The 23,883-nt window shown below is 46.2% G+C and overlaps 1 protein-coding gene across 2 annotated transcripts in view; it reads right to left on the minus strand.

The window, feature by feature from the left end:
* Positions 1–23,883, minus strand: part of LOC147677779 (fatty acyl-CoA hydrolase precursor, medium chain-like) — a 239,564-nt gene that overhangs the window by 16,672 nt on the left and 199,009 nt on the right. For both annotated transcript variants that reach the window (XM_086945440.1, XM_086945441.1), the window contains exon 12: positions 15,536–15,685. In XM_086945440.1, coding sequence (XP_086801566.1) covers positions 15,536–15,685 — 150 coding nt within the window. The remainder of the gene's footprint in view (positions 1–15,535; positions 15,686–23,883) is intronic.

A 23,883-nucleotide genomic window follows, 5' to 3' on the forward strand; every position in this document is an offset into this window, starting at 1 on the left:
ACGAGACCCTTGCCTAGACCAACCCAGTTTGAAGCCCTTAATGCATGGATTAGGGCAGCGCATGAAAAGAACATGAACAGACGGCAAGAAAGAGTGAAACACTCGGTAAGGGCAGTACAGGATGCCAAGTGGGATGCGGATGCTAAAAGATGGAGGGTGCAGAACCTGGAAGTAAATAAATTATATCCAGTGTTAGAGATGCCCGGGAACAAAAACCCCCTAGAAGAGGATGACGAGAGCGAGACAGAGGATAGCCTAATAAACAGATTATTGACAGACAGGCCGCCTCCGTATAACAGAGCAGGGGGAGATGCCGAGAAAGGGGGGGGCAATGCAGGAGAGCATGGGCCGCTTCCCAGTTCCGAATGGGATCTTGCTGCAGAGAAAGAACTGTCCCAGCCTAGCCAAGTGCAACAGGTGGTCGGGAGGTTTGTGGTGCAAAGAGCGCCAGAAATGGAGTGTGCCACATCCTACGCGTTACCTGATGCACTACAAGTACCGGTTACCATAGGTCCTATAGTATCGGTATATGATCCAGACAGAGCTAGAGGGGAGGAACGGGTACGGAGGGACAGAGAAAGAGCAGGGATGGCAAGGAGGAATGATACGATCAACTCCCCAAGTCAGTTGCCGATACCAAGAGATTGGAGCACCCCAGTACCCACGGCAGGGGATCTGGGGGACATTAGATGGCCAGAGGATATGAGGGGATCAGGACGGAAATCCTTTCAGGAGATAAATGGGTACATGAAGAAGTGGGATGAGGCAGTAGAGGCTCACAAGAACATCATAACTGCGGAAGCTGAAAGGGAGAAAGACAGTAGGAGAGGCACCCATTGGGCCCGGAGTGGAGGTAGATCAGACCTGGAAAACGGGGGGGTGTCTCGCCCAATACGTAGTGATGAAGACAGAAGGGCTCGGGAGTACAGAGACAGCTTTAAGTGTATCCACTGCGTGCCAGACAATAGAGAACAGAGTGGGAGTTGCGAAAGGCCGCACCATAGTCCCTGTGAGGACGGACATGAGCGCAGCCCAGGGAATATGGGAAACCAAGAAGGATCGTATCAGATACTGAGTGATACAAGGCCAAGAGGGGATGGGGACCGAAGGGAGAATAACAGGGAGTCCTACTGTGAGAAAAGAGGAGAGAACGGACAGAGTAAAATAGGGGGTAACAGGCCTGTGTTCCATCACCTTCCAAGATCGGATGGCCGAGCATGGGATCTGGAGAGATGGGAACAAGAGAGAGCACTCCCCAACTCTCCCGAACCCAAACGAAGGGCCCGAAGTTGGGATGGGAGAGACACCTGTGAACCCCCCTCGAAGGAGTTATTGCGAGCAGAATTAAAAGCTAAAAGACTCGATGTCTCAAGCTTAAAGTCAGATCTGGATGACATGGTAGACGGTACCCTGTCCTTAGAAAGAATAGACATGTATGAGCAGGGTGAAATTCTGTTCATGGCAAAGGACGTAACTCGAAAGGCGAGAGCAACCCATGAGAAATTAGTGGAACTAGCAGGCAAATACATGGTAGACCTGTCAAGGACCAAAGCCTTACAGGGCAACCATAGGCTACATTACACAGACCGAGATCTAGATGAGAGGCGAACCATCGGATTGAAAACACACATAAGGGAACTGATCACTGGAATAAGGACATGGAGGGCCCTAGATAAGAGAGAAGAGAGGTGGTCCAAGAGAGGGACCGTCAGGAGAAGCACACTTGGGATGACACCAGGAGGACAGCAGGGAGTAGAGACATACCCTTTGAGGGAAGTCGCAAATGGGACCTATGTCCACGTCCCTTGGAGTAGGGGGGATTTAGCTGCTTTTACCACCTCTTTCCCCAAATTGCGGGAAAACCCAGTGGAGTGGTATAAGCAAGTTGAGAGATTCGTAAAAATCTCAAAGGTCCTATGGATAGATTTGAACACGCTGTTTGACATAGTGGTGCCAGGAGATTTGTGGACCGCATGCAAGGTTAGCGCTGAGTGGCCCACCATAGAGCCCGAGAGAGATGCTAAGACTAATGGGCCGTCCGAGAGTGTGATGGCAAAGTTCGAGAGAGTAATGACTTGGCTGAAAGATAAAGTGCCAATGCAAGACATAGATTGGGTAAAAATTGACCGAACAAGACAGGAACCCAAAGAGACAGTTCACGAATACTATGAGAGATTGCTGAAGGTGTTCAAACAGTATAGCGGTCTGGATGTAATGGATCCAAAGGACATAGGGCAATTTGTGTCCAAGTTCGTCTTAGGCCTGAGACCGGATATTAGTTTAATGATACAGCAACACTTGATCTGTTGGCAAAATAAACCCCTAGACGAAATACTGAGGTATGCCAGGTACTGCTGTGATGAGATAGACTCCAAGGCTAAGAAACTAAAGGAGAAACTGATGGTGGTACAGATGCAGGCAGCTGGGAAGGGGGGACAGCAGCAACAGCAACCAGGAAACGGTACTGGAGGAAAGAAACAGTACAGTCAGAACAAGGGCAATGAGGAAAACTCCACCTTTAGACCCAGGATAGATATAACTGCCTTAAAGAAAACAACTAGGTGCCACCAGTGTAACGAGGTGGGACATTGGAAACGCGAGTGTCCCTATAATGTTGAGATAGGAGACGAAGAGGTAGAGGAGGAAGTGACCCAGAGTGCGCCTGCAAGAGGGGTAACGCAGTACCAGGGAAAGGTGCTCAAAGGGGGGGGGGCACCTCCCCGAGCTCAGTTCCCGCAGCCACCCAGATTAGGGACTATGGGTAAGACCTATAGACAGATGCCACTGTTTGTCGGGGGAGAGGAATGCTATTATGTGGACCCACTAACTGGACAGAGGGTAGAAAGGGATGACTGCACCCTCGGGGCAGCTCTGGAGGTAGATCAGAGGGGACCCTATGTTGAGGCCGAAGTGGCAGGGTTCCCCACGACATTTCTAGTGGACACAGGAGCCACCAGATCCACGATCAGGTCAGCCGCAGTGCCAGGCCTGCCTATGTCTGGAGAGACCATACAAGTGGTGGGGGTCGCTAACAGGAGAATGACCAGTCCTCTGACAGAACCCGTGCAGGTGAAAATAGGGAAGTACAGTGATGAGCACCAGTTTGTGGTTTGTGATTCTAGTCCTGTATGTTTGCTAGGAAGGGATCTTTTATGCAAATTGAACTGCACTATATACTGTACACCGCAAGGAGTGGAGGTACTGACAAATGATGATGATGCTGACTTTAAAGTCGCTAACTCCAGAATATGTGTGGAACTGTATCCCACTTTGACAGTAGACGAGCTCCCCTGGGATCTGAGAGAGACCGTTGCTCCAGAAGTATGGGATTTCACTGGGGAAGAGATTGGGTTGGTGAAAGGAGTAGACCCAGTGAAAATTGTAGTGAAACCACATGCTGAGTTCCCAAGAACCCCTCAGTATAAATTGACCCCAGAAACGATTGCAGGCATAAAACCCGTGATTGAGTCCATGATTAAGCAGGGAATACTGAAGGAAATCGTGGGTAGTCCATGTAACTCCCCGATTATGGGTCTGCAGAAACCAAATGGGAAATTTCGGATAGTACAGGACCTCAGAAAGATTAATAATATAGTCGTTTCGTGTTGTCCAGTGGTACCGAATCCATCCGTGATACTGTTTCAGATACCGTTCCAAGCAGAATGGTTCACTGTAATTGATCTTTGCCAGGCTTTCTTTTCGATCCCTTTGGACGAAGAAAGCCATTTTCTTTTCGCATTTAAGCTGGAAGGTCGCGTCCTAACATGGTGTCGTATTCCTCAGGGGTATACAGAGAGCCCATCGATCTTCAACCAGCTCCTGAAGAGAAATCTTGAAACTCTAGTACTGCCCCAGAGGTCAGTTCTGGTCCAGTACATAGACGACCTCCTTGTGGCGTCAGAGACAGAGGAAGCTTGCAGGGAAGACTCTATTGCTTTGTTAAACCATCTAGCCGAAAATGGGCATAAGGTGTCCCCGGGAAAATTGCAGTACTGCCTGACAGAGGTACAGTACTTGGGACACAGAATTGAGAAAGGGAAACGGAAGGTGTCACCAGACAGGATAGAGGCCATCATGAAGATGAATGCGCCTAAAACGCAGAGAGAAGTCAGGATGTTTCTAGGAATGGTGGGATATTGCCGACAGTGGATCGCAAACTTTTCACTGAAAGCAAAGCCCTTACAAAAACTGACGCACAAGGAGGTGAGTGATCCGGTACCATGGGACAAAGACTGTTTGATGGCGTTCCTGCAGCTGAGAGAGGACTTGTGTCGTGCTCCGGCTCTGGGAATGCCAGATTACGATAAACCATTTTTGCTCTATTGCTGTGAGAGAGAAGGATGCGCGCTGTCTGTGTTAGTCCAAATCCATGGGAATGCCCGTAGACCAGTCGCGTATTTCTCGGCTACTTTAGACCCAGTAGCCGCAGCGTTGCCCGGATGTCTCAAATCCGTTGCCGCAACGGGTGTCAGCATTGAGAGATGTGAGAATATTGTAATGGGGCATCCATTAGAGGTGCATGTGCCCCACTCTGTTGAATTGTTGATGACCAGGACCAAAACTCAGCATCTGACGAATAGCAGGCTCACGCGCTATGAGCAAGTTATTCTTGCTGCAGAGAACGTGACCCTCAGGAGATGCTCTGTTTTGAACCCTGCCACCTTGATGCCACTTCCAAACGATATTGAGGGTGATGATGAATGTACAGACCATGACTGCCTCGATGTGACTGAACTATGCACCAAACCAAGACCCGACATCGTAGATGAGCCACTGACCGACCCAGATGAAATTTTCTTTGTCGATGGCTCATGTGTAAGAGACGAAGTTGGGCAGTTAAGAGCAGCTTACGCTGTTTGTACAATTACTGGAGTAGTGGAAGCTGGATGCCTGGAAGGAGTACACTCCGCTCAGGTAGCCGAGATTATTGCCCTGACGCGTGCCTGCCTGGCAAGCAATCAAATCCGAGTCACCATATACACTGACAGTCAATATGGTTACGGGGTAGTTCATGATTACGGGCAGTTATGGTCTCAAAGAGGTTTCATGACCTCTTCAGGCTCTCCCATTCGCAATGGAGAATTTGTGCGCCTGTTGTTAGAGGCATTGCAATGTCCAGCAGGTATCGCAGTTGTGAAATGCACCGCACATACCAGGAATATGGACTTCGTATCACAAGGCAATAGATATGCCGACGAAGTCGCACGGTATTGCGCGGAAACAGGGTACTCTTTCACCGAGGTGGAAGTGGGTGGAATAAATGTAAGGACTGAATTAGCTATGATATTGGAAACTGTTGATACTTGGGACGAACTGAAGGAGATGCAAGAAAATGCCCCTGACTGTGAAAGAGAAACATGGCAAAAGGCAGGATGTGTAGTGGGGGAGGCCCATTTCTGGGTTTCAGCAGATGGCAGAGCAGTGTTGCCCAATGAGATGGTGAGCCCAATGGCCCGACACATACATGGTCCTGTCCACTTAGGAAGAGATGCTATGCTGAGAGTGTTTAGACAGACCTGGTACAACCCCAAGTTCAGAGTAGCAGCCGAAGCAGTGTGCCAGCGTTGTGTGACGTGCCAGCAGTTGAATGTAGGGAAAAAGACACCAGTTGCACTGAGCCACATAGGGAGGTCAGGAGGTCCATTCAACCGAATGCAGATAGATTTTATTGAAATGCCAAGGTGCAGCCGCCTCCGTTATATCCTGGTGGTTGTTTGCGTTTTCTCCAGATGGGTCGAGGCATATCCTACACGCAGGTGCGACACCCTCACAGTAGCTAAGATATTGCTTAGGGAACTTATCCCGCGCTTCGGGGTGCCGGCCTCTTTGGAATCAGATAGGGGAACGCATTTCAACAGCTCGCTTGTGAAAATGATTTGTGCAGCTTTGAATATAGATCAGAAACTACATTGCAGTTATCGACCAGAAGCTTCAGGAATTGTGGAGCAGATAAATGGCACCATCAAGGCCAGAATTGCGAAGGTGTGTTCATCAACATCCTTGAGTTGGCCTGATGCGTTGCCATTGGTCCTTATGAGCCTCCGTAGTACCCCGAATAGGAGAACGGGTTTGTCTCCTCACGAGGTGTTGATGGGAAGAGCAATGAGGTTACCTTCTGTCCCAACTGCTGCATTGATTAGCATCACAGATGATATGATCCTGGACTATTGTAAGGGGCTGTCTGACGCCATTCATTCTGTGTCCCTTCAGGTGCAGGCTGCCGAGGTACCATCGTGCCAGGACCCTTGTCATGACTTGCTTCCTGGGGACTGGGTCCTGGTGAAAAAGCACGTGAGAAGCAGCTGCTTGGATGTTCGTTGGCGTGGGCCCTTCCAGATCATCCTGACCACAAACACGGCCGTGAAAGTGGGGGGCCTGCCCAATTGGATCCACGCGTCGCACACGCGGAGAGTTCCAGCACCTCTGGAAGAAACAGCTCCTCTCTCGGATAGACGTCCAGCAGCGGACCGAGAAGCCATAGAGGGGGCTAGCCAAGCTGTAGAGGTGCCAGCGGAAGCAGGGAACGAGTCTGACCAAGCTGAGGACGGTCAGTACAACAGGGAGACAGACGACGCTACTGAAGGGGAAAGTAGCTGGGAGTACGAGTCAGACGCTGATAGGTCTGACAGAGAGCGTGAACAAACGAGAAGAAGACGGAGTAGAAGGGTACGCGGAGAAGCTGATTGGCCGCAGAGAAGGAGCTCTAGCCTAAGGTCAACTCTGGAGAGAACCCTTCCTCCGATATCAGAAGACTCGGACCCAGAGGACGGTGCTCAGGGCGCTGAAGCACCGGAGTTGAGGAGGTCAAGAAGAGTGCGAGTGCCTAACAGAAGATACTCCACCCCTGAGTGGACATATCTGGCGGCAGATGGCTTCGAAACCAGTGACAGGGAGGATCAGAGCGGTGGTGGTGTCCAGTTCTGAGCCCATCGTAACAGTGGAGATACGACTGTTAGTACCCGGAGTAGAACAAGAAGGGTCACTGACATTCATGCTCCCTCGTCCTCCCCGCCTCAGCAAGATAAAGGACATGTTTCTCACAGAATTGCAATTCCCTGATTTTGGTACAAAGATATCAGCCGCAGAAGAGCACAATCTTCGTCTGGAAATATTGAATTTTGCTGTCGAAGCTGCAGGCGAGCGCCTGATAGTGGATGCTTAAAAAGACTTTGTAAATAAGCGTGAAGAAAAGAAGATTACCTAGCGCCTAGGAAGCAGAGAATCTTAGGGACTTTCCCTGAGTTGATGGAGAAGGGCTAGGGTTGTCTATATTGAACTAAAAGGAACTTTGGTGGAAAAGGTTGTCAGCTTCCAGTTGCGTGGTTCTCAGGACAAAAGGGAGTAAAGAGACTGTAAAGGAAAGAAAGAAAGAAAGAAAGGAACTTTGTGCAGAGTTACGAGAGAGCCACACTATCTGACGAAATGGAGGCTGGTACCCAGAACCGCAGAGCGAAATGTATAATAGGTACACTAATAGTAGGAGTGATAATATTAATAGCTTTAGTAGTGACAGTCTCCTATGTAAAGGGACGTGAGGAAGAGGCAAAGGTAACTGATGTGAAATCTGTAGAGGCACTTACACCCACCGTTGCTGGTGGAAAAGGGGAAAACACACAAGAGAAAGCGTTATTAGCTGCAGAAGCCCGCAGGTTACACGTGGATGAGTCCCAAGGTGACTTTAGGTCAAATGCTTATGCAAAATTATTATATGAATACGTGGATGCCATGGAGGTCAAGGACTGTTACGTCTGCATGCAGTTGCCGGCGTCTGTAGATGAAGGCATTCGATATCATCACCTCCCGCTGACATATGGCATTACATGTAGCTTGTTGCTTTGCATATTTTATGGGAGAGATAGTTTTGAATACTATTTTTCCAATTATGATGCAGTGTTACCAGAAGTCCCAAATTATAAACAGATGAATAAATGGGACTACTGGAAGAGTGAAGACAGGTTGGCAAAGTTTTTCATTCCTTGGATTACTTTAGATACTTCACATGCCCGCAGAAATAACCTGACATGCAAGGTGTCAGAAGTCGAGAAAAAGTTCATAGGGCAGGTGGATGATCGGAATAGGAGACAAAAGATTTTGAAAAAATCAGGACAATGGAAAACAGATTGGACCGATGAAGAAAAGGCACACAAAAGAAAGGGTAGTAGTGGTCCAATAGCTTTAGATAGAACGCAGAGAGGAAAGTTATGTCTTCATAGAGCCAAAACGTATTATGAAAATGTATACGTGGGAGAAGTTAGCTGTGAACATGCTTTCAATTTAGAGTACTACACCAAGGACTTTCTGAAGGGAATGCAAGTGATTCCAAATGTATATTTCGTATGTGGAAGAAATGCTTACGTGAAGCTACCTGATAATTGGTATGGCTCATGTTACTTGGCAATTATCTTCCCTAAAATATACCATGCCCAAGACTTAGAGATCATCGAGGGCAAGACATCATCAAGGGGAAGGAGAGATGTAGGAGGTGTAGAAATGGTTGGAGATGTCTTTGGAGCTGTGTTCCCTCTTCTGGGATTAATTCTTAATGATGTTAAAATTAGACGACTAGCAACAGTCGTAGACAGGTTGTCTGCCAGTACTGCTCAGTCCTTAATGCTGGTAGAAGGAGAGATGCAATCGATAAGGGCTATGGTTCTTCAGAACCGTCTTGCCTTAGATGTCCTATTAGCAAAAGAGGGCGGAGTCTGTAAGGCTTTGAAGGTCCAAGAATGTTGTACTTACATTCCAGACAATTCGAAGCCCCTTGAAAAGGTTATTAGGAACATAACTGATATTCACAAGGAGATCGAAGACCTGAGCAGAGTAAATGTCTGGGAAAAGGTGGGCCAAGGGATAAGTGACGCTGGAGGTTGGCTCACCACCTTAGGCAAAAGCTTTGTGTGGAAAATACTAAAACCTATCATCATAATATTGATCTGTGGGATCGTGTTGTGGGGATTGGTGAGGGTATTCAAATGGTACAGATCAAGAAGGTCAGAGAGGGCTCGGAGAAAACAGCTGCAGAGATTGGCTGCCATACAAGATAGTCAGTACCGGAGTCTGAGGGCTTTGGAAACACAAAAACGAGTTATGCTAGCAATCACTGCAGTTTGAATATTAATGATGACCCCGAGAGGTCATCAAAGGGGGGAACTGAGAGAGCGCAAACTGACCAAAATGTAGAAATACATCACACTTACACGTAGTAAGCACAAATCATGAAGAGAAATGCCATGAGTGCTGATAGTATCCAAAGTTATATTCTGAAATGTGTAGTTAATATAGAAGTTTAAATAGAAGTGGAACTAATACAGAAATGTGTGAAGTAATACGATTTTATTAAGCGTGATTATTCCTGAATCCATGTTGTGTAGCTGCTAAAATGTAAGATGGCATACGGAAACGTTGAAATGTGGTAGGCCTCAGGGCCTAAGCAAGGCGGGAGGGGGAAGGTGATTAAAATTCACAATATGGATTCCACTAATGTTTAGTATTAATGAGTAGGTTTTTTTGATTTATAGATGTGTTTACCGAAATCAGTAGAAATGAGTACTAACATGCTAATAATTAAAGAAGAAGTTGAATGCTATAAAATATTGTAGAGCTGGAAAGCTTTAATGTTGATTTATACGTATTAGTCTGGGTTGGAGAATGTTGCAATGCGGTTGGAAAACCATGAGAATTGGGATTAGGCTGCAGATGTCTGTTTGGAAGGGAAAGGGGGTATTCAATTAGTAATATAATGAATAGAAGCTTGTTCAAGAAATGGACCAGACATGGAGGAGGGTTCCGGAATGTTTAAGGGGTATCAGCGGGCCGGAGACGAGTCTGAGAAGCAAGGTCGACTCTAACCACAAGGCCTCATCATGGAAAAAGCCAGAAGCTACACCACGTGAGGGGCGTCTCACGAGGGGCGTCCTAAATGTTGTTGTATTTTTGTATTAGGGACAGCACCCCTGGGTGGAGTTAGAGCAGACGCCTGAGGACCCTTTAGAGAGCGGATGGGTAGGCAGAGAGGGGCCATGATTGGAGAACTATAGGTTTTCACCAAGAGTTCGAGAGTGGGTGGCTTCCCTTGGGAGTCATTCACTGCTGACACCTTTGATAGGTTGAGACCTGGTTAAGTAGGGATACCATCTAGAGCAGGGTAGGGAAAGCCTAACCTGTATTTTCCTTCCGCCTGTAAATGAGTGATAGATTTCAAAATGTGTCTATGCTAACAGCACTATTGTTTTTAGAACTGGTATTGATAGTTTCCGTTGTTCGTCTGAGGGCTTTCAGAGAACACGTGTACGTAGTTGGGCCCGTGTATCTGGTGAATCTCATTTTGAGATGCTTGTACCTGCAACTTATAATAAATCTTTGAAAGCTAGAAGTTGTTTGTGATCCTTTGAAGCAGAGTCCTTTACTGGGGGAACTAACTTGGTAAAAGATGCACTTTCTTTCCTCAATGACAGGCAATAAAGATTCAGTCGGCCAGACCGGGGTTTTAGATCGATAGTGATAAGGTATTGATCAAAATCTCAACCCTTCCAGAGTGAAGTGCTTTACTCGTATCGTCTAAATCCACATAACCTCACGTGCCTTAATTAATGACCCCAGACCTATTGGAAATTTAACTCTTCATATACGTTTAAAGAAGGACAACAGCACTCATATCCTTCTTTACACATATCTCAATACTGCTGTGTCAACTTTGCTGGGTCTGCCACTGTTTATGGTGGTCCACTGTGGTACAACGCTAGAAAATGTGGCAAATCAACTTCAAAGAGAGTCAAATATCGCCTGGCAATTTTGAACATTTACCACTAAAAATTTCTGTTGTAGGATCATAGCAGGCAAGGCACACACAATGGGGCATATTATCAAGGGGGTTTATCTCCGCTTTTTTGGCTTTAAAAGCCAAGAAAGCAGAGATAAAATTATCTCCCTATTACCTAGCTGTCGGTAACACCAATTAGCTACAGCTAGTAGGAGATAGCGACCATCTTGGGCCCCACTTTGCATGTCAGTGATATTTATCACTAATGACATGCAAAGTGGGCGTGCCAAGATGTTAGCGACTGGAAACAGTCGCTAACATCGCTATCTCCTATTACCAACTTATGAAGATATTCGCGCTAAGCGCGAATATCTCCAAAAGCTAACACCTGCCCTGAGCAGTTCTTAGCCATGTTATCCAATGGGAGGTGGATAACATGTCTAAGAGCATTAGCTCGGTTATGCATGAATATCACTGACTATTCAGCGATATTCATGCATTGCAGCCGATTTTTATCGCATTTGCGATAAACCTTGGTAATACCAAGGTTGATCTGCGATTAAAATCGCCGCAGCTCAGCGGTAAATTTTTGTCTCTGTCTTTACTACCAGTACACAACTACAGATATCTTGGGGGGGGGGGGCAATAACAGCATATCACTATTAGAGTTTAAAGGAGCCATCCAGTAAATGATATCACATTTCATCACAAAACCCAAGGTGGCATTATCTGACAATGCCACCTTCCAGAATGGTTATTGTTGGCGATTGTTACTGACGCAGTATTGGGTAAACAGCAATGTGTCTACACTGGATGTCCCCTTTCATTTGCAATGCCTAAAAATATTAGGTAGGGTCGTGGGTAAAGGGGCCTACGCTAGTTCTTGATCTGAAAGCCCTATTGGGTATTCCATCTTTGTTAAGATAAGTATAGAGGAGCCAGGGAAACCTATTTCGAATTAAAAAAAGACCAGCAAAACATTGGAAAACTCACTAAATGGTTCATATGGACAAGAGAATTTGGACGAATAGGACCTCTTCCACGTCACAGCAATGGCTGGACAACTCCAGGAGGTTGATAATATTTCTAATAATATAATTATTGCGAGATTGGCGTTTTGGCCAGATCAGCGTATCAGCAAGTGTTACTAGACCTCCGGTACAGCTCTCAGCACGCAAGAGGTTAGAGAAAAAACCACCCCTACAAATAATCTTTGATAAACGTCTATGAAACCCAAGCAGCATACACCACTTCTCAGAATAGAGCTTTCATGAGGATTTTTAATTGTTAAAATATTTTGAGTGCATCAATTGCTTCGGTGAGGGCTGTGTTTCCTAGTGGAGGGAGACCTTGTGTATGATGGAACAAAGGGAGAGTGCAATCATGACAAGTGAGGTCCACATACAAAGGATGATGAATTTAAGTTGAAAGGCGAATCAGAAAAGATGTTCCCGGTCACAGGAAATGTTGGTCTGGGCCCTTTAAACGAACCTTTAGAATGGTTAGCAAATATGGCAATGAAACTCATGAGTAAGCCATAGATATGTAAACTCTGTTTACAGAAGAGGAACAACATCCATGAAAATCAGGCGATTGAAGCTGAGAAAGATTAAATAAAAAGTCACATTAAAGAAGTGAGAAATTAAGTTAAAAATCACAGTATCACTATTTAAAACTATTGAATCATTTGACCGTTCTGGAATTTCAAATTGTCAGCTGAAAATAACTAAAAGGTCTGATTTAGAAATGTTTTATGGAGTCACATGCACTGTTAATTCAGATATGTTTTACTTCAAACAACTGGGGCCATACTACAGAAGGTACCCTGGGGGTGCATCGGGCGTTTGTGCCTGCTTTGCCTGCACCCGGGGCACTTTGGTATTATAGAAGGGGGCGCAGACATGTGTGCGTCCCCTATATTATCAATAGCACTGGCGCACTTAAATCGGCAGCGCTACCTTCAGAGGGTGTTGCCTCGTTTGCATAGGGGCGTGCCCTCTGCACATGAGGGAATTCCTTCGACCCTGCGCCATATTACAGACTCAGGGGCAGAGTCATAGAAGCCCTCAGGAAGCGCGCTGATAGTGCACCAATTAATGGGAGGCACACTGTCAGTGCGCCTCCTCAGAGCAGCCCTCTGCAGGGGGTAAAGGGGTGCACATGGACCCCCCAGACATCCCCTTGCAGGCGGGTGTAGTCACTGACTGCACCCACCAGCAAGGGAATCTCTAATCCCCTTTGAAAGTGCAGGCGGGTGCCTCCTGCACTGTGAAAACACGGAGCAGCTGCAAATTATTGTGCTGCCCTCAGGGCAGGGCGAGGTCGCGGCTGCCTGGAAGGAAGCGCATATACCATAATGGGGCGCATATGCAGGGCGCAAACAATGATAATGTGTAATATGAACCCAGGTGTGCAGTTTTACACTTGGAAGGTGGAATGCGTGCCAAATTTTCATGATATCCACATAAGATACATTTCTTTATAATACATTGAAATAGAAGACATTTAATAGTCAGTTGGCATCCTGAAAACATGGCACAGAAGTAGCACTTCATGGCCATCTGTGGTACTCCTCTGATTTATAAATACACTCTTCGAGAGAATTGTAAGATCCTGAGTTGAGTTAAAAGGATCACGCAAGGAGGCAGGTTTGTAGGGGAAATCCAGGTTTATTTCTCTTAAAGAAGAACCCATCCACAGCTCCACGTCCAAACAAGGCAACAGTCCTGGTCATTTGACTCATTGCATTCTATCACCTGGGAGATCAGGAGCAAGTACAGAACACCAACATGTGACATCAGCTGAGGAATATAATGCATGCAGAAGCATACAGCATACCACAAGAATACCTTTGGGAGACGTCTGAGGGTGAAGTCATGGGTGAATAGCAGCCAAGTCTTAGAAAAGTGGAACATTCAGGAAGGGTCGAGTTAGAACAGTTTCTGGAAATGATCAGACTCTATTCCATCCCACTCATCATTTCATATAACTGAGACATATAATGGGTCAACTACAAGCACCTGAAGTGGTCTTGCAGAACATAGCTTATTGTACAGTAATCTGAGGGGCTGTGATAAGTGTAACAAGCCCCGCAAAGGGAGAGTATAAAAGGTCTAAGCTAGAATCCAGTATTTACCTTATAAAGGTTCAGGACTCTGGGCCCCCATACACACCTCTGAATCTGAGAAGCAATCTGTGTCCAGACTGCAGCCGGGCCTTGGTGCATTATGAAGATCCCTCCTCCCAAGATCAGGTGTCATCTTTATATGGAATGCCCTGGTTACTCACTGCTTACTAGCTGCTATGATCTCAGAAGCCCAGAAATGAATGTTCCCCATTCCGCACTGCCTTGATAAATCGGGGTCTAAGATTCTGGGCATCTTGGGATACTTAGGATTTATCCTAAGAATCTGTTGGTTTGGACTCCCTTCACTGATTAATATTAAGGACCAGCTGCTAAATGTAAAAGTAGCAGACTTTGTGGGTCACAGTTACTATGGTCTAACCCAGTGGTTCTTAACCTGTGTTTCGAGGACCCCTGGGGGTCCACGATGCCTACCCAGGGGGCATGCAACTGTTTTACAAAATGAAATTATATTAAAATTAATACATTACAATGATTAAGGTATTCACAAATGAAGAAACACATTTTTTCTCTCCATATTTGCTTGTAAATTAAACAAAGTATTTCAATATTTTAGATGTTGTTTCATGTACACCTGTTTTTGTATTTTGTACATTGCTTTGAGGTTTAAATCATAGAAATTGCTTAGGACGGGGTGGGAGGCTGACTTCTGGTAATAAATCAGTGGGGGTCCACAGAAGTCAAAAGGTTAAGAACCGCTCTAACTCCTCCAGGGGATGGTTATTTGTAAATGTATGATGTTATCAATAGGTGCGGCTGGTGTCGTGGAAGAGCGGCGGGGCGGGGTGTGTGGACAACCGATGACAAAATAAAAAAAAGATTTTAAAAAACAAAATACGTACCTGAAGCCAGCCGCGATGGCTTTTCCGCTCCTCTCCTCCGCAGGCACAGGCTCCCAGACTCCACTGCATCCAATCCTTATGCTGCTCTCATGCTGCTGGAAGCAGCGTCAGAACTCTGCCTGAGCGCTCTGAATTTGTGCTCCCAGTAAGACTGGGAAACTGTGCCTCCTGTCTCTAACCTGGCGAAGCAGCTCGGGTAGGAGACAGCTTCACTGCACATGACAGATTGGCCTGCCTGAGACGGCTGGCCAAACCGTCATGCGCATTGATCACAGTGCACTACCACTCCTCCTGCAGCCTGTCACCCCCCATAGCCCCGCTCTTTTTGTGACGTTTTGAGGCACTGGCAGGAGCGGCGCCATAGAGGAGGAGCCGCTGCTGATTATGAATGATAATCTGGTGAAATATCTCTTCTGTTGCCCATTCTTCCACAGGTTATGATCTGTGCTCTGGTGCTGTCTGCAAAGGATTTATCAATTCTGATTCACTACAAGTTTGATTGTGTACATACTTTTTTGTGTGATTATATTTTAGGTCCCTGTACTATATTTTATTTTGAACAATGTTTCTTTTCAATTTTATTACCCTGTGGGTGTTGTCTGTTCCTGTAATAAAATCTGTGTTAAAAATAGTGTTATGTTCTAAAATACAGTGAAATAAACGTGGTTAATTATCACAGGGTAATACAGGTGAAAACTGAAATACTTATGACTAAAAAGTGGAAAAGGCCACACATGTAACTATCACATTCAGTTAGAGATTCTTGGGTAAAAGGAAATTCTATTTTACCCATAATAATAACGTCGTGATCCATGAAAGGTCCCCCAAAAACAAAACCAAGTTCATCCCCGTGATCCGCTTTTACAAAATCTGGTCTTAAGTCACCATAATGGCTGGGCCGATGCTGGAACTCGTAAAAGTAGACGGGATGGCCCGAATCTAGTAAACAGAAACAAGCATTCATGAACAAAATACATATTTAAGCAGTACTTTCATATTAGTAAATGGTTGAGTATAACTGGAACGCATTTTACGGGAAGTAAGATCTTGGTTATAGCCAATGTGATTAGAGCCTACAGGAAAATTAGGAGATTTTCAAACAAATTGGTGTCTCTGAAGAATCAGCGGGAAACTAGGCTACTGTTATGGTCCATCACGACTGGAACTGCCCCTGATCCTTAATCACACTGGTGGTTAATGTTCAGGTGGGAGAAGAAATATTGCCTTAATTAAGAAGCATCCTTTGCTAAAATGTACGAAGGGGGCTACATGAACAAATACACCAGCTTCAGATAGAGGTGATTTTGCAAATAAATGCATTTCACATGAAACACAGATCAAACCAACACTGCAATTGCCACTTAACTTCTGTGATCTTTTCAGAAATCTAGATGTTTCAATTTGCCATTTTATATGATGATGCTTTTGGATGGGTGTTGCTTCTGCAACCCTGTGGTGAGTCGGTGTAAGCATCATAAAGGACCCTGCATATGGACATTATGTTGGTACATCACGGTGGGACTTCCTTGTACAAGAACGATTCATAGGCTAATTAAGACATCCCTCTTCCTGTTCCACTAGTGTCTTCATGCAGCGCCCTTCACTGTGTCGTTTAAAGGTCTGGGTGGTGCCAGGCATGTGCGTACCTACTCCCTCTTGCAGGTACTTGTCATGCCAAGAAAGGGAAAGTGTAGGCAGATGGACCTAGGCTGCTGGTTTCGGCCTAGGCCTGCTCATCCAATTCTTGTGGCTGGAGAATAGTACATCCACTGGTTAAATTGTGAAAAATAAGTGGCAGGACTCTCCTGAGGAGACAGCTTGCACTAGCCCATTGCTCCTATTAGTTCCGCCTACAATAGAACCAACTACTAACCATGAAACCCTTCAAGTGGGCAGAAGATGTGGCATAAAAGCCAGAGTTGCCGACTTTGGAGCTAGGAAACCAGGGTTGATTCTCAGCGCCTGCTTAACATCCTATGATTCTGGGCAAATCAATTAATCTCCCATGCCTGCCAAAAATGAACGTGTCCTTAACTAGTGCTCATGAAAAGAGATTCAATACCTATAAACGCTGGTGTTGCAAATGAAGTGCTGATGCTGAGCAGCAGAAACCACTGGCTCAAATTAAGCACTGCTACATCCACATCCGAGCCTCTCTGCCTGGTCTCCACAGTCTAGGACACTGATACGGTAAGGCCAGATGGTTTTTAGGACTGCTGGCATTACTTAAAGCGCCTTCCAGAGGCTTTCGTGGAGCACAGTCAAAGACAATCAATGATCCCCTTTCCATTTAGTTGCAAGAACGCTCAGGAGATTTAGCAGCAATTGATACATTTAAAATACATGCGGTCAGCACAAAGGGTAAAACGTTAAAGTTAGTGAAGACTAAGTGGTGTGGTGTTTCGCTGAAAGAATTTCTTAGCAAAAGAAGTGGCCCTTGGTGGTGTAATTTGAAGACAACATTTTAGGAGAGGCACACACACAGCAAAAGATGCAATTTAATGGATGCTGTTACTGTATATCAATAAGGGAGGAGTTAAGGGATGCAAAAGCCAACAGGGTACACCCCTCTTCAATCAATCACAAACAATAAAGTACCTAGGGTTATGTTTAAAAGGGAAGCGGAATAGGTAGTTTCATGACATCATGGCCAATGTTCTAAGATCATACTCCTTATGGATAAAAGCAATCACCTGCGCAGCGGTGGCATGCTTTACTCCCATTACCAACGGGAGGCGGGCCCTTTGATGAAGCATGCAACCCTTGAGTGGGTGAGAGCTTTCAAGGTTTATGTCTCTGGCACCAGTTGTGGCTCCTGCAGGTAAGCGCGGTGGGGCAGCGGGGTGCGGGAGGGAGGGAAGCCCACAGATGACGGACTGGGGAAAATAAATAAATCCTATTCCATCATCGTTGTCTTCCCAAACACCGCGCTTACCTGCGGGAGTCACGACTGTCTGCCACAAAGCTGCCCACTTTGCAAACCAAACTTATGTTCAGGAATTGCTTCCTAGGTATTCTTCTCTTTGCCACCTAAGGTGCAATTCTTTCTTTCTTGCCCTTTCCATCTCCATCAGTTAAAATATAATGTTCAGTTTCAAAAAGAAAAAAAAGGAATCTTTTCAGCTGAGTTTCCTGTCTTTGTCACATTTTCAGCACCAGGATGCCCTAGAGTGGTCGTTTGCAACTTTCAGGTGTTTCATTCATTCATTCAATGTATCTCCCAGAAAGAAAGTAGACATACATTCAAACCTACAAGGCAGCATTATTCCATTCCACAGCTAGGGACATGCAACAGAACTCTGGGACCTAATCGACAGTGCGTCACCTGACATTGCCTTCCTTACTGAAACTTGGATGAACACATCCTCTGCCCCCGACATCGCCATAGCCATACCGGACGCTTACAAGATTATTCGAAAAGACCGCACCAATCAAACAGGAGGAGGCATTGCCATCGTCCACAGAAACACCATCAAAATCACAACCAGCTCCGATGACAATCTTGCAACCGCTGAACACCTCCACTTTCAGATCCACACCGACCCCAGGACCACCCTTAGAGGCACCCTCATTTACAGGCCTCCAGGCACCCGCACTCAATTCAGCGACAACACCGCTGACTTCGTCAGCCCACACGCCCTCGCCTCCGAAAACTACATTCTTCTAGGAGACCTCAACTGCCACCTTGAAAACACACTCAACTTCAACACCACCACGCTTCTGGACAACCTGGCCAATCTCGGACTCAAACAACTTGTTGACACCCCCACTCACACAGCTGGACACACGCTCGACCCTATCTTCACCTCCCGCAAGCACATCTCCTTCGATCACACTATAGCTCTCCACTGGACAGATCACAGTTGTGTTCACTTCAGCTACAAAACCACCCTAACCCACAACCGTCCTCAACCTATTCCCTGGAGAAACTGGAACAAAATCACCACCGACCAACTCCTCACATCACTCAAACAAAACCCTCCCACCCTCTCAATGGACCCAAACCAAGCGGCCACCAACCTCAGGCAATGGATTACCCACAGTGCGGACGAATTAGTACCCCTGAAAAAGCACCAGTTGAAATCAGCCAGCAAAAAGGCTCCCTGGTTCAATGATGAACTTAAAAAATTCAAGAAACTATGCCGCACCATGGAGAAGAATTGGAGAAAAAACCCAACCTCAGACAACATGGCCTCCCTCAAGACAGCCACCCGCAAACACCACCAACTGATTCGATCCACCAAGAAATCAGCATTCAAGGATCGTCTCGACAACAACACTCATAACAGCAAGGAACTCTTCAATATCATCAAAGAATTCACTAACCCCACCGCAGCATCAAACGACATCACTCCCTCCCAAGACCTCTGCGATGCGCTATCCTCCTTCTTCTACAACAAAATTGCCGACATCCACAACAGCTTAAAAAAAGAATTCTCCCAGCGATCAACCCGCCCCACCCCCTTCAGATCCTACTCCTCCAACTAACAACCTCAATGCCTGGAACACAATCACCACTGAAGACACCATTCGCCTCATGAACTCAATCCACTCTGGCTCGCCTTCTGACCCCTGTCCCCATCACATCTTCAACAAAGCTGACTCCATCATCGCACCCCAACTCCGCGATATCATCAACTGCTCTTTCAACTCTGCCACCTTTCCAGAAAGCTGGAAACACGCCGAACTCAGCGCCCTTCTGAAAAAACCCACAGCAGACCCCTCAGAACTAAAAAACTACCGACCCATATCCCTCCTCCCATTCCCGGCCAAAGTCATCGAGAAAGCCGTCAACAGCCAGCTCGCCGCCTTCCTTGAATCCAACAACTCCCTCGATCCATCTCAAGCCGGGTTTCGAGCCAAACACAGCACCGAAACCGCCCTCATTGCAGCGACCGACGACATCCGAGCACTCCTGGACAATGGAGAATCAGTGGCCCTCATCCTACTCGACCTTTCCTCTGCTTTCGACACAGTTTGCCACAGCACCCTTATACGTCGCCTCAGCAACGTCGGCATACAAGGAAAAGCCTTGGACTGGATCATCTCATTCCTCGCTGGGAGAACTCAAAGAGTCCGACTTCCCCCATTCTACTCAGAGGCACCTAAGTCATCTGCGGCGTACCACAAGGATCCTCACTCAGTCCCACCCTCTTCAACGTATACATGAGTCCACTCGCCTCCATCGCGCGTCAACACAACCTCAACATCATCTCTTACGCAGACGACACCCAGCTAATCCCTTCCCTCACCAAAGACCCCAACACCGCCAAAACCAACCGTCTCGTCCTCCTGCTTCAACGTCCTTCACATTCTCAAAAAGATCTTCCGCTGGATCCCTTTCGAGACAAGAAAGATTGTCACCCATGCACTAGTCACGAGTCGACTGGATTACGGTAACACACTTTACGCTGGAATCACAAAAAAATTACAGAAAAACTCCAGCGCATCCAAAACGCATCAGCGAGACTCATATTAGACATCCAGCGCCAAGATCACATCACCGGACATCTAAAAGACCTCCACTGGCTCCTGTCAACAAAAGAATTACTTTCCGCCTTCTCACCCATGCACACAAGGCCCTCTACAATCTAGGACCCGAATGCCTCAACACTCGACTGTCCTTCTACAAACCCACCCGCCAACTAAGATCGTCCAATCAAGCCCTCGCCGCAGTCCCGCGCATCCGGAAATCCACCATGGGTGGCAGATCCTTCTCCTGCCTAGCTGCCAAGACCTGGAACTCACTCCCCACCCACCTCCGCCTTACTCAGAATCACAACTCATTCAGAAAAGAACTGAAAACCTGGCTATTCGACAAATAATGAACCCCCTCCTCTAGCGCCTTGAGACCCTCTGGGTGAGTAGTGCGCTATACAAATGCCCGAACTTGAACTTGAACTTGAACTTATCAAGGATTTGAGTTGCCCTCTCGCTGTGCAAAGGGACGCAAAACCAAAATGAGATTTATTAAGCCAGTGACTTGATAAATCTAGAGTAACGGAAGGAAGCGCATGTCGCTGCCTTCAGGGCTTTAAGTGGGCCGGGTCTCAAGGGGTCTGAGCAGCGGGAGTTTTTTAAAAGAGGCCTCGAAACAGGTCTCTACCGGGCTCTGTTTTGAGCCCTGGCACAGGCGGTCTGTTTTTTTCCGGACTGCAGTGACAGCAGTTTACAGTCAATGCAGTCCGGAAAAAAGTGCCAGGGCACAAAACAGCCAGATAGAGACCTGTTTCGAGACAAGCACATGGATGTGCGCTGCCCCCACTACTCACTTCTCACTAATGGAGAAGTTACAGCATGATGTCATGCCAGGTGAGCTTTGTGGGGGAAGGGACATCCTTTAGAGAGAGTCGTTTTCTCTCTGGATTTCCCTTCTCTTTCTGAAACACAAGAGCAGCAACATTGTGGTAGGGTCACCAGGTCTTTAATTGGAAGCTTTTTCAATATTATATGTAACAAGATATAGTTGCAGCTTATTTATCTTATGCAACTAATAACCATTGACAAAGCCAATAGTCCTTACTTGTTGTAGGTATGATGTTACTTATTGTATCACATATCTGGATGCAATGACAGAAACAGCAAAATACAAGTTGGGCGGCACACTATACTAAACAAAGATTTTTAGCGCAAGTGTTTAAAAGCCACGCCCCTAATTAGTGGCCACGCCCATTTGAGAGACCCCCCAGTTTTTTCATCCCACTTAAAGCCCTGGCTGCCTTGCATTACTTTGCAATTGGAATTGCGCCATGGGTGGAGCATGGGTGTTCCCAGGCGTTCACCCTTGGATTTTGACTCATTTCCAGATTTATCATCATGGGTAGACCCGAGTATGCGTCAGAATTGTACGCCGCCCCACCACAGGTGCAGCAAGGAGAAATATCTTTATTTCTCCTTGGTTCCTCTTTCTATGTGTGATAAATTCTGCACCACCCTTTGAAAGAGGAAAATGGCTCTGAGGATTGTTTTTGTGCAGGAAGGTGTCTCTTCCTGCACAAAAGCAATCCTGTCTGCAACACAGTCACCATTGCAACATGACCAAAGGGTTCCTGCATTGCTGCAAGTCAGCTAAAAGTGCTCCAGCACTGGGAAAGGACAGGAATGGGCTGCATAATGGTAAATAAAGCACATTTCTGCCCTTTTCCTTTCACACAGTGCAGCGCAACAAGGTGGCTTGCTGTGGTGCGTTGCATGTATTTTTCATAAATATGGCCTCTAGTGTTTGCTAAATTGACTTGCCCCAGTCGAAGGAGCTTCCAGTTACAGATTAACAGGTCAATGAAAAAAAATAATGGCTGCTCTGTGTAATCGGACGATTGAACAAAATCATTTTTAATTGCTGCCTCACGTGCACCTTTATTATGAATGTCCTTCTCTGGGAAACAGTGACCTTGAACAAACCTAGCCCACTATGAAGAGTTGTGATGTGGGCCAGCGAGGCGAAGGCGGACCAGATATGGGTTGGCAGGGAACCCCTATCTGTGGTTGGACCACCGGAAGCGCCAGGGGCAAAAAGCCCACTGAAAGGACGCGCCACGATTGGGCGCCTTGTTTGAAAGTTCATGAACGCCCAATGATTGAAGGCGGTTGAGGCGACCATGAGGGTCAAAAAGGCGGTAGGGGCCGACCTTGACCACAATCGGACCTCATCTCATTACCTGGGCGGGGTTTCACTGCATTTATAGTATAATGTCTCGGAGAGATGAAAGGTGCTGCTTTTTCTTCCTATCGGATACATTTTTAAGTCCAAGCCAAGTGAATATGCTTTGTTTTTAGGTAAAATTTAAAATAAATGTGTGCCATTTGCCTCACAAACCCCTAGTGTGCCTGTCGGCTGCATGAATTGATGCAGCACCACAGAACCTCAACGAAAAATGTATATGAGGTATCATTATTGGCCGCAAAGCAGTAGCTGGGCATTGAAAGCCCAGCTCCTTCAACTCGGTTACAGGTGCTGCTCATGACTGCAGATGGCTGTTCTGTCGGAAAGGATGAACTTACAGCAACTTTCTTTTTGTGTCCATGCAGATTGCAAGAAAGCATCTTCTCAGTTCTTGAATGGTTTGGTTTTCAGTCTTTGGACGACTGAGGCGGATGCTCCGAAATAACTGAGTCAGACAGCAATCCAGAGATGAAAAATAGAACCAGTTTTCTACGGGCCAAATTCATACAGGCCTCGCCCCAGTGTTTGAATTCGTTTGATTTCTGTAAGTGATAAATTACGTCCGTGCTCATTTAATTTGCCTTGTTCTGATGACGACCCTCTCATTCTTTTGCGTTGAAACGCTCTCGGCAGTTCCGACAATTGGAATGGATTGATAGCCTTGCTATTGTTGCATTTGCTAATTACATTTAAAAAAAGATGTTCCATTGTTGTTCTTCTCTTTTACATGCTATCTATCATTTCATGTGCACTCACTGTGTGGCCATGTGAGCACTGGGCATCACTACAATTCTATACTGTGTATATTTTTGATCGTTGAGAAAAGTAAATATAATACGCTTCATTAAAGCCTAATTGTTGGGTACCTTCTTTTGTTCATCTCTCGATCTTGATTGGTTAATTTGCTTTTGCTCTTTGACTGATACTTTCTTAATTAATGTTTGAACATTCACCCAATTGGAACCCTTGTAGTATATTCAATTTTTGAATGGAGCGTCTTATTTTGTGATGAGCCAGCTGCATGCCCTATCTCACCTTCCAGAGGGGCTTCCACTTCAATTGCAGAAGGGGACACCTCTGTCCTTGGGGCAAGCTTTCTACAAACAGTCATAGCCAGTGAGACAGAGGCTTTTGCATTTTACTCTCCAGGACGGGTCATGGGGAAGGTGGCTCATTTCTGCCACCACTCCCTGGTCAGAAGGAGTGACTATCAGGCTCAAGCAACCAGCTACATGCTACCGTTCAGAACAAAACGAAATCGAGAGACTGTAGGAAACCTCTGATGCAGCTCCGTTCAAACTTTCCTCAAAGAATGTTGTATTGAGAAGTACCGCCTGGCTTAAATTTCAAGTCCTAAATAACTTTACAAAAATATTGTCACATTGGGCATGCGCTTTCTATCATGAACTCCAATGGGACGATGTTTCTGCCGACAATATTTAGGAGAATAAAGAGGCAAATTAGCAAGGGCCTT

This window comes from Lissotriton vulgaris, chromosome 12, assembly GCF_964263255.1.
Source record: "Lissotriton vulgaris chromosome 12, aLisVul1.2, whole genome shotgun sequence".
NCBI lineage: Eukaryota > Metazoa > Chordata > Amphibia > Caudata > Salamandridae > Lissotriton > Lissotriton vulgaris.